The following is a 13,390-nucleotide window of genomic DNA, read 5'->3' on the forward strand; positions in this document are numbered from 1 at the left end:
CTTTTTTGTTTTCTGTTTGCTTGTTTATTTATAATCAGAGAAGACTGGTGTAAATAATTGCTCCTTTAAAATTGTGTGAATTATGCAAAATAAATATTTTACAATTGATTCATTTTTTTATTCTTCGACACTGTCAAAATTTACGGTTTTTCTCCCGTGTAAGGAAGTTTTGACAACTGTTTGGCATTTCTCAATACGAAACGTCAGATTATTTTTAACAGATTTAAAGCAAGTTTAAGCTTTATTGAGTCTAATTCGAAGAATAAAATGTTGTATTCAACTCGTTTGAGTGTAAATCGGACGCTTTATTTCACCTCGTGGATGATAAACCACGAGTGTAACGATTATCTCACCGAGTGAATCACCCACTCGGTGAGATAATCCGTCCGATTTACACTCAAACTCGTCGAATAAATAACTATTACTTATCTGTAGCAAATCTGGATTTTCTTTCAAAGGGACTGACATGTTTACTGAGAGGTTTTGAATACTAAGAAAGAGAAGGTTGTTCTCATGTGTTTTTAAATTTAATAAAGTAACAACGACACTTGCTAAAATTGCTCTACGTATAATTGATTAATTTATTTTTAATGGCTAAATATGTACTTATTTTACCAGTTTAAATTTTACTTCTTTAGGTTGTCTTGGATTTTTTTTTGCTTCAGCGACATCTATACGTTAGTAAACAAACTGACATTAACTACTTTACAGTGATCTTTTTTGATAACGTTAAAGTCAACGGGTACAGGAGAGAATTTAAATATGCGGGAATATGCGTTCCGGAGAATTCCTCAAGTGTTACTTTAACTCTTTGTCTTTTTTACCAGATCCTACAACTATATCATATTTCTTTAATTTGTTGTAAATACAATTCACTTCTTCTAAAAATAGTATAATAAAGTAATAAACTATGGATAGTCATAATCAGTGAATTCTCGCGATCCGATATTCTCGCTTGCCCTAAAGACCCCCACCAACCAACCACACGACAAATGTCATTACATTAGTCATTTTTGTAAATTTTGTTGCAATGACAGTTTTCGGTTTTTCTAAGTGATGAACGAGTTATTCTTCAACATTCCCACAAATTCATCATTTCTCGATGTAATCTACCTTTACTGGAATACGATAAGTGTGTATTTATTCGATGCAATAATAATATTGCGCAACAACAAAAACAAAAATTTATTATCAATTTTTGACAGTTTACCGGAATCACTTTATTTTGACGAATTTCAGTATTCTTTATTGAAAACACTTTTCTTCATTTTGTCGGTTAATTTAGTATTGATTTTCATAACTTGGAGGGTGTATGGTAAACGAATCTGTGACCGCTTTATGAAACCAGGTGAGTGGCCTTAACAAAGAATTCAGGTAATAACGCACATTTGCAGCCACAAACAAGGCCATCGAGGAGTTAAAAGCAAGCGTATCGAAGCTAAAACTACCTAAGGAACACACACCTCGAATATAACACGATGGCTGATAAAATCAAAAAGTTTTTTGCAAAGAAAAAGGCTGAGGCGAAGTTTAAGTTGGCAGGACCGGGGCATCGCTTGAATGAGTCGTCCACTGCTATAGTGGGGCCCAGCAAACAGAAACCGGCTTATGTTCCACAAAGGTCACAGCCTAGTGATGCTACAAGGCAAGCAGCTGATGCAGCTTTAGCTAGGTTTCAGAATCAGAGTAGGAATCCAAATTTTAATACATCTTTGGCTGCAATTCAAGCCCAAGTGAGACGGGAGTTGGAAGCTGAGAAGAAAAATACTAGTGTGGAACCAGTGACACAATCGACGCCCGTTCCAACTAATTTGGAGGCTTCACCTCACCTTGCAGTTAAAGGTAAAAGCACTTGATTTGGTAGGAAATGTTTTTCTTCGTTGATTACAAAAATATTTGCAAAGCTATATTGCTTATTATGATAAATGTTTCATATTCCGTTTTAGGAGTTTATTTCCGATGCTCATTAATAAGTGACGAAATCCTTACCAAAGAAGAATGGAAAGTGAAAATCAAAGAATTTTTGTTTGAGCAACTAGAAGAAGAGCGAGGTTTAACAGCCTGCCTTATTATACAGTCTTGCAATTACAATAGAAATAAAGTAGATTTGTAAAAAATTAATTTTAATTAATTTGTGATAATTTTTCCGTAGGTGAAAGAATGTGTCGATGTATTAGTCCGCTATTTAGACAATATCATCGCAAATCCTCAGGAAACAAAGTTTCATAAAATTCGGTGTTCAAATCCTACATTCCGAGATAAAGTTTTGCCGGTGTTAGGGGCTACTGATTTTTTGTTGGCTGCTGGTTTCCAACAGCAAGTGTTGAATCATAACGGCACTGATGAAGAATTTTGGGTGTTTAATGAGCAAAATATCGAGGGTCTTCAAGTTTTAGAGGTTTTTCATAATTTCAGTTTCACGAAAACTTGAAAAACAATTATTTTATAGCTTCTTCGCGAATCGCTGAAATCAGAGGACAGGGTGGAATTAGAACTAGATCGTAATATCCAAGTGTTATCGCCGGCCCAGGCTGCCCAAAGGATAGACCTACCTCAGGAATTTTATGCACTAAGTCCTGAGGAAGTAAAGAGGGAGCAACAATTGAGGACTGAAGCAATGGAAAAACAGATGCAGTTAAGAACCAAAGCTATGCGTGAAAAAGAAGAACTTCGAGAAATTCGAAAGTACAAATTCGCGTTGATAAGAATTCGTTTCCCTGATGGGGTCTACTTGCAAGGAACTTTTTCAGTGTATGAGAAATTCTCAGAAGTGCTCGACTTCGTTCAAGACAATTTGGAACATTCTGGTTTACCTTTTGTTCTCTCATCGCCAACCGGCCACAAATTCGAAGAATCAGATAATGACAGTTCATTAGCACAGTTGAAGTTAGTTCCAGCGACGATTTTGACTTTTCAATGGGATTCATCAGTGGCTGATGAATTTGCGAGAGCAGGAAATACAAGTTATCTTAAACCAGAAGTCATGATGTTGATGCAACAGCTGTAGTTTTTATCTCACTTTACATTTATTACTTTACAATCTGATTATCACCTGTGCTTGTTTTATCAGATGCATGGATTAAAATATGCTGTTGATTTTTATGGAATATTTATTAATACTGTATTTCCAGATGTATGATGTATATTTTACATTAAACTATTTATTATGAAGGTTTAAAATAGCTTTCTTTCCTGCTAAGACTTATCTCCTTACTCCAAACGTAGGTACTTCTGTAGTGGAAAAGTAATAATTAACAAGAAAGCATAATTTTGTCAAAAATATGTATATTTGCTTGTAAAAAATACAAAAATGAAAAAGCCATAAAAAGGAACTTTGTGTAGCAATTTTATTTTTTATTAATGTATGAAATGGGAAGACACCTTTTTTGAACTACAACACAAACCCACCATCTATTTATCGAGTGGCGTAATTTTTATTAATGGTAATGTGCTCCAATCTTTTAGATACCAACAAGAATACAATAGATAATTACTGCATCTGTACATCATTGATTCTGAAAAACCTGTTATGCGCAAAAATTATAGTTTGGCAAAAAGTCTAGAAAACAGCTTGAAAATGTTGATCAGAATCAATGATATAAATAATAGTACGTACATTTATCTAAAAAGTTAGAACACTTCAGTCTTTTCTCTTCCTAATTAGAAGTAATTAAAATCTTCAAACAGTAGTGTACAGTGTAAAATCCGAAGTTTTAGTCCTTACCGACCCTAGATAAATAAAGAACTGAAGCAGTTTTGTTTTCATTTACTTTTAAAAGGAGTAAGCACCAAGTTTTAGATTAACTTGTAGCATGCATGAAATTTTTTGAAACTGAAATTTTTTGTTGTCTTGAAGATTTTCTTGTTTCTTGAAAAACTTGTTATTGCCTTTCTAAATTTAAAGTTTTTTTGTTAAATATGTTCATTATCTATTAATTAAAATGGAAAACATCAAAGGTTTTCACGGAAGAAAAACTTATAAAGGATGTAATCATTGGTTTTGCGTTTTTGAATTTAGAGACACTACCTAGTCGTCGAATGTTGCACAATTTACTTATAGAATACTTTTTTGTCGTAGGTAAATAAAAAAAAAAACATTTTCTAAGAGGCAATTTAAATCATTGTGAAATTTTACCTAAATACTCAATTCTTTAAAAAATACTTACCCTGATATAATTTTTGTGAAAAATATTCAGAAAAGCTGTTACTCTAGACACTACTGCAAAAAGAGTTCATTTTCCTAAGCTTGCTTTTGAATACATTAACTAATGCGCGAAAAATATTAATTTGTCCAGACTAAATATTTTTAGAATATCTAAAATTATAATCTGCTCTAGTTTTTTTGTGTTTTTATGGGCAGTTTACAGCACTGTTTTTATACGAATTTCTTTTTAAGACAGTAAAAATTCTACGATTTTGTGAAGAAACGTCTACCGTTTAGGTTGTAAAAATATGACGAATTTTACTAGCACATACTCCTTTTAAAACTAAAATGAATTTTGAGTTTTTTTCGTCCCGCTTGTGGGCAAATGATACATTATTATGTACTTAAAGCTGGAAGAAACTTACCACAGTGTTATATTCTGAAGGTAGAATGATTTATCCAACTTTTATTAACGAAATAATGACTGTGTACATGATTCAGAATAACTTAAAAACAATATTCACAAAAATTTAGTGTTCTCACAACGTTCATAAACACGAAAAATTTTGCTCACCAAATTCGAAACACCAAATCATTACACTGAACTAGTTTAATTCCAAATGAAATGAAAGAAATCCAAATCGAAAAAAATCACAGCCATTGGTTTGCAACGTTTTACCACTGAGAGTACAGAAAACTCCGCGAAAACTTAGTTTTGAACACACAAACCTGTCGAAATATGGACTTTGTGACTTTGTTGCAGCAGCACATACACACTCACAAGGAATATTTGAAGAACAACACAATCGTCTGAAAGAACTTATCTATTTTCACAACACTACTGAACATTTTATAACCTGACAGGAGAAATTATTATAGAAGACCATAGCGGGTAGTTCCTAGCCACTGATAAGTGTCTTAACACTACATCACAATGATTAACTTGTTTTTATTATGAAACAATCTTTATAAAGAGTAACTACTTGCACAGAACACTACAACACTGTAGTTATTTGTTTCAAATTTTACAGTCCTTTCACATAACAGATAAATCCTTACAGAATTTAATTCACTAATACAATAAATGACAGATACTTATGAGAAAGAACTGCAACCACTTAAACTAAATTTCACTTTCAGCACTAAATCATAGTTACAAACAAAACATTTTAAAAGTTTTTCTTCACAAAACAAATTCAGCAAGCACTTAAAAGACAAAGCATCAACACAAATCAACATCGTTGGTCACCAATTTCCTGAAAAATGTACAATTTGAATATAATTGTCAACAAAATAAACCAGTGTAGACCTGGAGAAGGATAAAAAAAGTGAGCTCTACCTCATAAAATAAGTGAAAATAATAATAATAATGATTCACTAATAAATTAGTGACTATATCGCTATAAAAATTAAATTTAAGCAGTACCACCACGTACCACGACAATAACCAGATGATCCTCTTTGATGGCTTCCTCCGATAGATTCGGACATGTACGTTTAAGTAACTCGGTCGAAAACGGACACGGAGGGAACGAGTACAACACCCCCGTAGCTTCTGTTTCCTTATTCAATAGTGAAATTACACCGGCTGCTTCCTTTTGCTTCAAATACGATACCAAATTCCTCAAAGGCCTCGTCTGCACCGTCGCATCGTCATTCGTTACTGACGCCGTTGATCCCGCCAACCCCAAGAAAATCGCATGCGAACTCGCTCCCGAGATCCTCCTCTGCACGTCCTCCAATTTGGGCTGATCCAACCGCAGTCTCTGCGTGATCCTCAATTGGTGTTTCCCGTCCTCGTCCTTCATCAACCCCTCCACGATATCCGTGTCTCCGTCAATCAAATGGAACTTGGCCGGAAATAGTGAATTCTTCAAAATGAGCGCCCCTTGCCACACCGTCGTGCATTTACGTGCCACTTCGGGCAGCGTCCTACTCGACGCGAGCAGTCCAGCTCTCCGCGACCCATTATCTGAATCCGAATCGGGGGAGCGGCGCGGTGACCGCGACCTCGACCGGTCAGCCGAACGGCGGCGCTCGTATTCGGGTCGGGTACGCCCCCACTCATCTTCGGCCGTCTCGGGATATCTGTAAGGCCCGCGGCTGCCAGCGCGGCGCTCCGAGTAGGCAGCACGCCCACGGTAACCTCGGGCATAATCATCGTAGTCGTAATCGTAGTCTAAGCGGCGGTAGTCTAGAGCGTCTTCATGACCGGGATATGGGGGCTTCGGCCGGTAGACTACTCCAGGTGTGACATCGGCGAAATCGGTTCGCAAACGTCTGTCGGGACCACCGAGTGGAGCCCCACGCATCTCTTTTACGGCAGCTTGAGCAGCGTCGATACTGTCGTACAAAATGTACGCTTGATTGTCACCTTTGACGTAATCGATCTTTTTGATAGCCCCAAATCGGTCGAATTCACGCTCGAGTTGGGGTACGGACGTCCAAGGACCTAGACCACCTACCCAAATACGCGTAGTTGGGGTTGCTTTGCCATACCCGATTTTACACTGGAATTTCCCGATATATTGACCGGATAATTCGACTTTAGCACGATGGGCCATGTCAAGAGTGTGAAAACGAACGAAAGCAAAGGCATTTCCGGTCCCCGGCGGTGGTCTTTTAATATCAATGTCTTCAACAACCCCATAACGACCGAAAATACGTCGCAATTCTTCCTCCGTTATGTTTATTTCTAGATTACCGGCGAATAAAGTACGAGTAGCTAACGGATCATCCTCGGGTTGAATGTGATGAAGATAATTTGGGAATTTGTCTTTTTTATTTTCAGTTTTTTCAAACGGTGGTCTCGGCACCGTGTGTCTCGGGGGGCCGTACCCATGACTGGGTGGTAAATGCGCCGGATGATGGATTGGAGGACGTGCTAGGTAGTCATGAGGAGCCGGCAAAGCCTCCCTTCTGTAGTCCCTATGAACCGGAACCCCCGGAGGCGGCCCATACGCCCTATCATATCTATCAACCCTCAACCGTTCCGGGGACCTTGCGTAATAATGTCGATCATATTCCGGCGTGATGGACCTTGGGCGACTCCTGTAGATATCACTCGATCTCGGTACCTCATAGACCGGCTCAACTATAGCGACTTTGTCATAAATAATAATCCTGGGTTTCCCGTGTTTGGCATCACGTGCGTCCTCTGGGTTACGGAAACACACATAGGCCACCCGTTCGTCTACGTCATGCGAGAGCCTAATGCTCAAATCGCCGTATTTCTTGTATTCCCTGTATAGCGTGTCCTTGATGACCTCGTCGCTGGCTTTAGGGTGGAGGGCGCTGACGCAGAGGACTTTATAGGGGTAGGCGCGTTCGGGGGGCCGCAGGTACTCGTCTCGGTGTGGCGAGACGTAGCGTGGCCGAGGGCTGGGGGAGCGATTGCGACTGCCACGGCGGCGGACGCGTTCAGGGGTCATCCGCTCGTCGGAGCTGTCGTCGTAGCGACCCATGCTCGAGCGAGAGCGCTTGCTGCGTGGGGGTGTGTCACGGTCGCTGCTGCGTTTCATATTCTGGATACGGACTGTTATTTTGTCTCGGCTGGAGGCGAGCATAAACACAAACGATTAACGGACACGGTGGATGACACGGCACTCCTAGAATACAACAAGCACACTTACAGGGTCAAACACTGAGATATAGGAAAACATACTTTTGGGAAACGCACAGCACTGATATTTATCACCATTTACTGGGGGCGAGTGAAATGAAGAGATTTTCCAGATGGGGTCATCACAAAAATGTAAGCGGTGAAGAACGACACAATATGGCGGATAGAAGCGGATGTGACAAAACAGGGTGGTGATGCGCAGGCGTTGGATGTTAGTTCGAAAATGTCGAAATCCGATAATACGAAATAAATTATTATAAACTATTATAGTATTTAAATAATGTTATATGATTTCAATTCTACTTTCCCAGGCTAAAATAAAGTTTTAATAACTTTACAATCTATATTCGATAGTGTCTGATTCAAGCAAAAAACATCATGCTGTATAACTGGTTGCCAACAATTCACAAAGCATTTTATTGTTTTGTCTTTATATGTACACCCGGGGAAAAAACTATTCACCAGTCTAACTTGGCGCTCACGCTGCGCTTTGTTGCAATAGTGTTTCAAACTAACTAGTTGAGGAGCAGGTAGAATATGTTGAAAAACCCTTATTTAGGAAGTTGGTCTGGACTGGAGGACACACGTTTCTTGAAAACTGTGTTATGGAAAATTGCTTCAATGAGTATGTCCCCGGATTGAGTTTACAAGAGGAATTTTTTTTATCTTTGATTATACGCCAAAACTGCAAAGGAAAAACATTTCTTGCAATATCTGAAACGAGCAAATCTGTAATTAAAACTTTATTATTCTAACTTAATAGAAAAAAAGTTCATTTTTCTCTTGATTTTGGACTTATTTTTTGTGAATTATTTTTCTCAGCGTTTAAAATCCCATCACATTGGCGGTTTAACTTTTTTAATAACATATGACTGCCAAATGAGTTTACGCAAGTTAAATAACAAAAATGTTCAAGAAAAATATAATTTTAATAAATGGCAATTCTAAAAAACAGCTTTAAGATAAAAAATACAAAGTTACTTTTAACAAAAACAATTATTATTCAATTAACTAATTAATTTTCAAAGTGACATCGTTGTCAAAAAATTAAATCGCCAATGTAATGAGATTTAAAAAGCAGAGAAAAATTATTATTATTATATATCGAGCGATCAAGATAATTTTTAATCGAGTCCAAAAACGTATGTCTGTAAAATGTCAAGTCGAAAGGTAAAATGGCATTAAAAAGGTGATGATTATAATAATCAAATTTATAATTTACCTTTAAAAAGAACGGTCCTACTCATATTATTATACCTCGGCGACTAATTCCAGCCCATTTTATTGCCGTTTTAACTTTCGACTTGTCATTTTATTTGAAGTTTCACGTGCAGTTAATTCAAAAACAGACATACGTCCTTGGATGCAAAGATGATTCGATTACAAATTATCTTGATCGCTCGATATTTATATTATATTATTAAAAATTAACTTTTCTTTTCACTGAATCAGAATAATGAAGTTCTAAGTACAGATTTGCTCGTTTCAGGTAAAGCAGAGCAGTGTTGGCATAAAATTAAAAAAAAAATTTTTCTTCTTGTAAAATTAAATTTACCACTGTTTTTTTTGCTTTGTTTAAAGGTAAAAAAGATAAATAGAAAAAACGAAAGAAACTAGTTATTTATTAATAAAATTAAATGTAAATCACAAAAATACAATGTTCTAATAATTAATGTAGTAGTCTTCGGCGTCAATGCATTCCTGCAATTTGCGTGGCATGGAATTGACTAAGATTTCACACAAATTTGTTCGCCTTATTTGCTCCTAAACTTCATTTACATTATCTGTCAATTCATGAAGATTACGGGGTCGCACCCCATTATTACTGTTAAAAATATTTTCATGCGATGATTAATTAATAATTTGTCGCAATATTTATTTAACTTGCTTAATCATTATTAAACAGCAATTGCTTTCATGTTCATCATTCTTGCGTAAACTCATTTGGCAAAGTCACATCGTTATTAAAAAAGTAAAACCGCCAATGTGATAGGATTTAAAACGCTGAGAAAAATAATTCACAAAAAATAAGTCCAAAATCAAGAGAAAAATGAACTTTTTTTCTATTAAGTTAGAATAACAAAGTTTTAATTACAGATTTGTTCGTTTCAGATAAAGCAAGAAATGTTTTTCCTTTGCAATTTCCTGTAAACTCAATCCTGGGACAAACTCATTGAAGCAATTTTCCATGATACTATTTTCAAAAAACGTGTGTCCTCCAGTCCAGACCAACTTCCTAAATAAGGGTTTTTCAACATTTTATACCTGCTCCTCAACTAGTTAGTTTGAAACACTATTGCAACAAAGCGCAGCGTGAGCGCCAAGTTAGACTGGTGAATAGTTTTTTCCCCAGGTGTACATACAAGGTGATTCACGAGGAATACGGGATATTAGACGTGACGTCACAGACGTGACTGTACTGAAGCTAAACATACAGTATTGCCAGTTGTGATACTAGAGTACCAAATTGATACTAGATTTTTTTTACTAGATTTTTATATTTACTTGTAATAATTTATATTCTCAGCCAAATACACATTATGTGAATGTTAATATATTTTATTTTGTTTTGGTACGACCTATCCACTCCTGTCGTTTGCAACATTCTGGAAATGCTGTAAACATATTTTTGACGTACACAGAAAGTGAGGTTAGAACAGATTAAATTACAGAAATGTTGACTACAATTGTTAAAACCATTAAGAAACGACACAATTTTTCATAGCAACTATTTCCTTAGAAACAATCTCCCAACACGTCCAGGATTCAAGAAATAAACTTTTATTTGTTTAGCTTCAAAGGTACAGTCACGTACCTTGCTGACGTTACACTAATAGCGCGTATAGGGACTATTAGACGTGACGTCACAGACGCGACTGTACTGCAGCTAAACATACAGTGTTGCCAGTTGTGACACTAGAGTACCAAATTAATACTAGATTTTTTTTTACTAGATATTTATATTTACTTGTAAGACTCTGTTACTTTCCAGAAGCGATTGAGAAACATAAAATGTCCGCACTCAGATATGTTTCATATGTAATGTTTCTATAAAAACATATCAGGGACATATATTTAACGTGTACTGTGCATCGCAGATATAATTCAGATACATCACTAATCACTATAATATTTACATACTATAGACGTATTAAAATTACATTACTAAAATGTTAATTTTTTTTTACTTACCTTTGATTATATCAAATGTACATACTTACTACAGTTTCACGAATGGTAAATATCACAGRACGTAAATATTGCAACTGCATGAGGTGAGAATGATAAAGTGATTAGTCAGTCAATTACAAAGAATAAACTTACAATATATTTTTTGGTTTAAAAATATAAAATATAAAAATAAATTGTGCTTCTATAAAATAAACGAATTTTAAATAAGGTGAAGTGGGGTAAATGCGATGTAGTTTTCGAATAGTGTAACTTTGACGCTCTACCTAGTTTCAACAAATGAGCTGAAAATTGGTACAATTTGCACAGAGTCCTTAGCATTCTTGACAAGTACGGCAATGATGTTAAAAAGTCTGTACACATAAGCGTTGGGGCAGTATAATTTTTTTTTTAAAACGATGTCACTATGTCACATTTACCCCGTAAAATGGGGCAAATGTGACAGCGGCTTGGCATTTCTCTTAGATGTTAGATGAGGTATGGGGCTAATGTGAAAGTACAACAAAAAAGCTACATTTTGATATATAATTTATAACTGTTTTGTAGAACCTTACAAATTTTAAATGCAGACAAATTAAAAAAAATATAAAATCCTTATTTAAGGATTATACTCATTGAAACAAAAATCAAATTTGTGGATATCGCGTCTAATATCTTTTGGGTCCGGCAAAATTTTAATTACGTCCTGTTCTGATACAGTGTCCGAATCCTCAAATTTGTGCCAAACAAACTTGTTGTTTTCGTTTTTCAAAAATTTGATTATCCAATCGTCACCACACTTTTCTTGGACTTGTCCTACAAAATGCTTCGGCTGTTTTTTGTTACAATATCTCACGATAACCCATTTGCCTTTCGCGATAAAGGGGGGTGCGATAGGAAATTGAGAAAAAGCTTTCTTTGGTATTTTTCGTCCAAAATTTTGACAAAATTTTAACCCTTTCACACGGCTATACAATGTAACATAAGGTATTTTGTACTGTTTATGTGCTCCATAAACTGTAGCTCTTTCCGCCTCAACCTCTTCTATTGCTTTTTAAAGATCGGCTTGGCTATAGTTTGGGTTGTCAGTAGTTTTTCGTACATAATTCCGCACCATGTCTAAAAGGGGTAAATGTGATATAGTTTATATTACATTTTCCCCAGGGGAACTCTACGTCGGGGTAAATGAGACAGTTTAATAAAAGAAATAGAAGATGATGTTTTATGGAAATCATATTATGTCTGGTAGAAAGACATGTTATTAAAGAAAATAAGCGACAAGTTTCAAAATTACCTTATTTAAATTGCTATCGTTATGATTTTTCAAAAAGCTGCATGCGCCATCGAAATTTTACTTAAAATGTGGACTGACCATATAAAACTGGATAAAAAATTTCAGACGCCTAAGAAGTGACCTTTTTTGGGTAAAATTTGATGCTAACACTACTTAGACTACTTAACGGTAGGTGAAGCTAACAACACTCGTCGTTGCTAATTAGTTCAAGCCGCTGTCACAATTACCCCGTTATCACATTTACCCCACTGCACCTTAACAAAAAACAAATAAATATATGAAAAAAAAATGAAAAAACAAAAAATATCATGAATATAAAAAACTAAACGAATCTTATAACAAAAAACAAAATTGTAGGAAGTGCGTAGGTCAGTATAAAAACTAGAATTAAATTTTTTGGGAGGAAATTACTTTTTATTTATTTTTTTTGGCTTTGTTTGTAAATGAAAAATTACCAAAAAATTAGAGAATGTACCTTACTAATGCCCAGGTAAGTGTGAAAAAATTCAACAATTTTATTTAATTAGAAGTGGGGATTTTCTTTTTGGGCGTAACGGATGCCCCACCCGGTACTCTTCATTTTCGATAAAAGCAAAGCATTTCCAACTTTTTAATGTAATGTGTGACTTTATATCAAATTTTGACATTTTGGTATTGGACGATTCTTGGGCGATTAATTGAAAATATTTAATAAAAGAGTTTACTTCAGACTTCAAACGTAATCTACAATAAATCCAAATCGATCTCGTAGCATTTAATTTATAAAAAATTCACAAAAATTTGTCGTCAAAATTAACAGATGCCTGGTAGGGATTTATGTGAGCATAGTCATTGGTTGCCTTATTCAAAATCCCTATTTTTAGATTTCAGCATTGTGCAGTCCTCAGTTTAAATTAAAATATCTTTGAAACGGTCCATTTTAGGGGTATTAAAGGTTATGCGTTTTTTATTTGAAATTGATTACTCTATCTATTTGGGCAATAAAAAATTGGTGTTAAGAGAGCAAAAAAATGGAAAAACACAGAAAATGTGACCTGCAACTGCTGGAACCGGAAATTGAGTGGATATATCCGGTTTTCGTGATTACCAGTTCAAAGGGTATGTTGTCACAGGGTAATGTTCCAAATTTTATAATATTTGGTCAAATAATTTCAAAGTTACT

The 13,390-nt window shown here is 35.6% G+C and overlaps 2 protein-coding genes across 2 annotated transcripts; one reads left to right on the forward strand and one right to left on the reverse strand.

The window, feature by feature from the left end:
* The first annotated feature begins 1,205 nt into the window (after positions 1–1,205).
* Positions 1,206–3,662, forward strand: LOC123010806 (UBX domain-containing protein 6). The gene is made up of 5 exons (XM_044407936.1): positions 1,206–1,348; positions 1,395–1,842; positions 1,947–2,101; positions 2,153–2,398; positions 2,450–3,662. The coding sequence occupies exons 2-5, from the start codon at positions 1,479–1,481 to the stop codon at positions 3,005–3,007; spliced, it is 1,323 nt and encodes a 440-aa protein (XP_044263871.1). The 5' UTR covers positions 1,206–1,348; positions 1,395–1,478; the 3' UTR covers positions 3,008–3,662.
* Positions 3,663–4,595: 933 nt separating this feature from the next.
* Positions 4,596–7,950, reverse strand: LOC123010805 (RNA-binding protein spenito). The gene is made up of 2 exons (XM_044407935.1): positions 7,809–7,950; positions 4,596–7,752 (listed from the first exon to the last, which is right to left on the reverse strand). The coding sequence occupies exon 2, from the start codon at positions 7,708–7,710 to the stop codon at positions 5,560–5,562; it is 2,151 nt and encodes a 716-aa protein (XP_044263870.1). The 5' UTR covers positions 7,711–7,752; positions 7,809–7,950; the 3' UTR covers positions 4,596–5,559.
* Positions 7,951–13,390: the final 5,440 nt, after the last annotated feature.

This window comes from Tribolium madens, unplaced genomic scaffold, assembly GCF_015345945.1.
Source record: "Tribolium madens isolate multiple individuals breed KSU strain unplaced genomic scaffold, Tmad_KSU_1.1 Scaffold_91;HRSCAF=231;Tcas5.2_LG7, whole genome shotgun sequence".
In the NCBI taxonomy this organism is placed as follows: Eukaryota; Metazoa; Arthropoda; class Insecta; order Coleoptera; family Tenebrionidae; genus Tribolium; species Tribolium madens.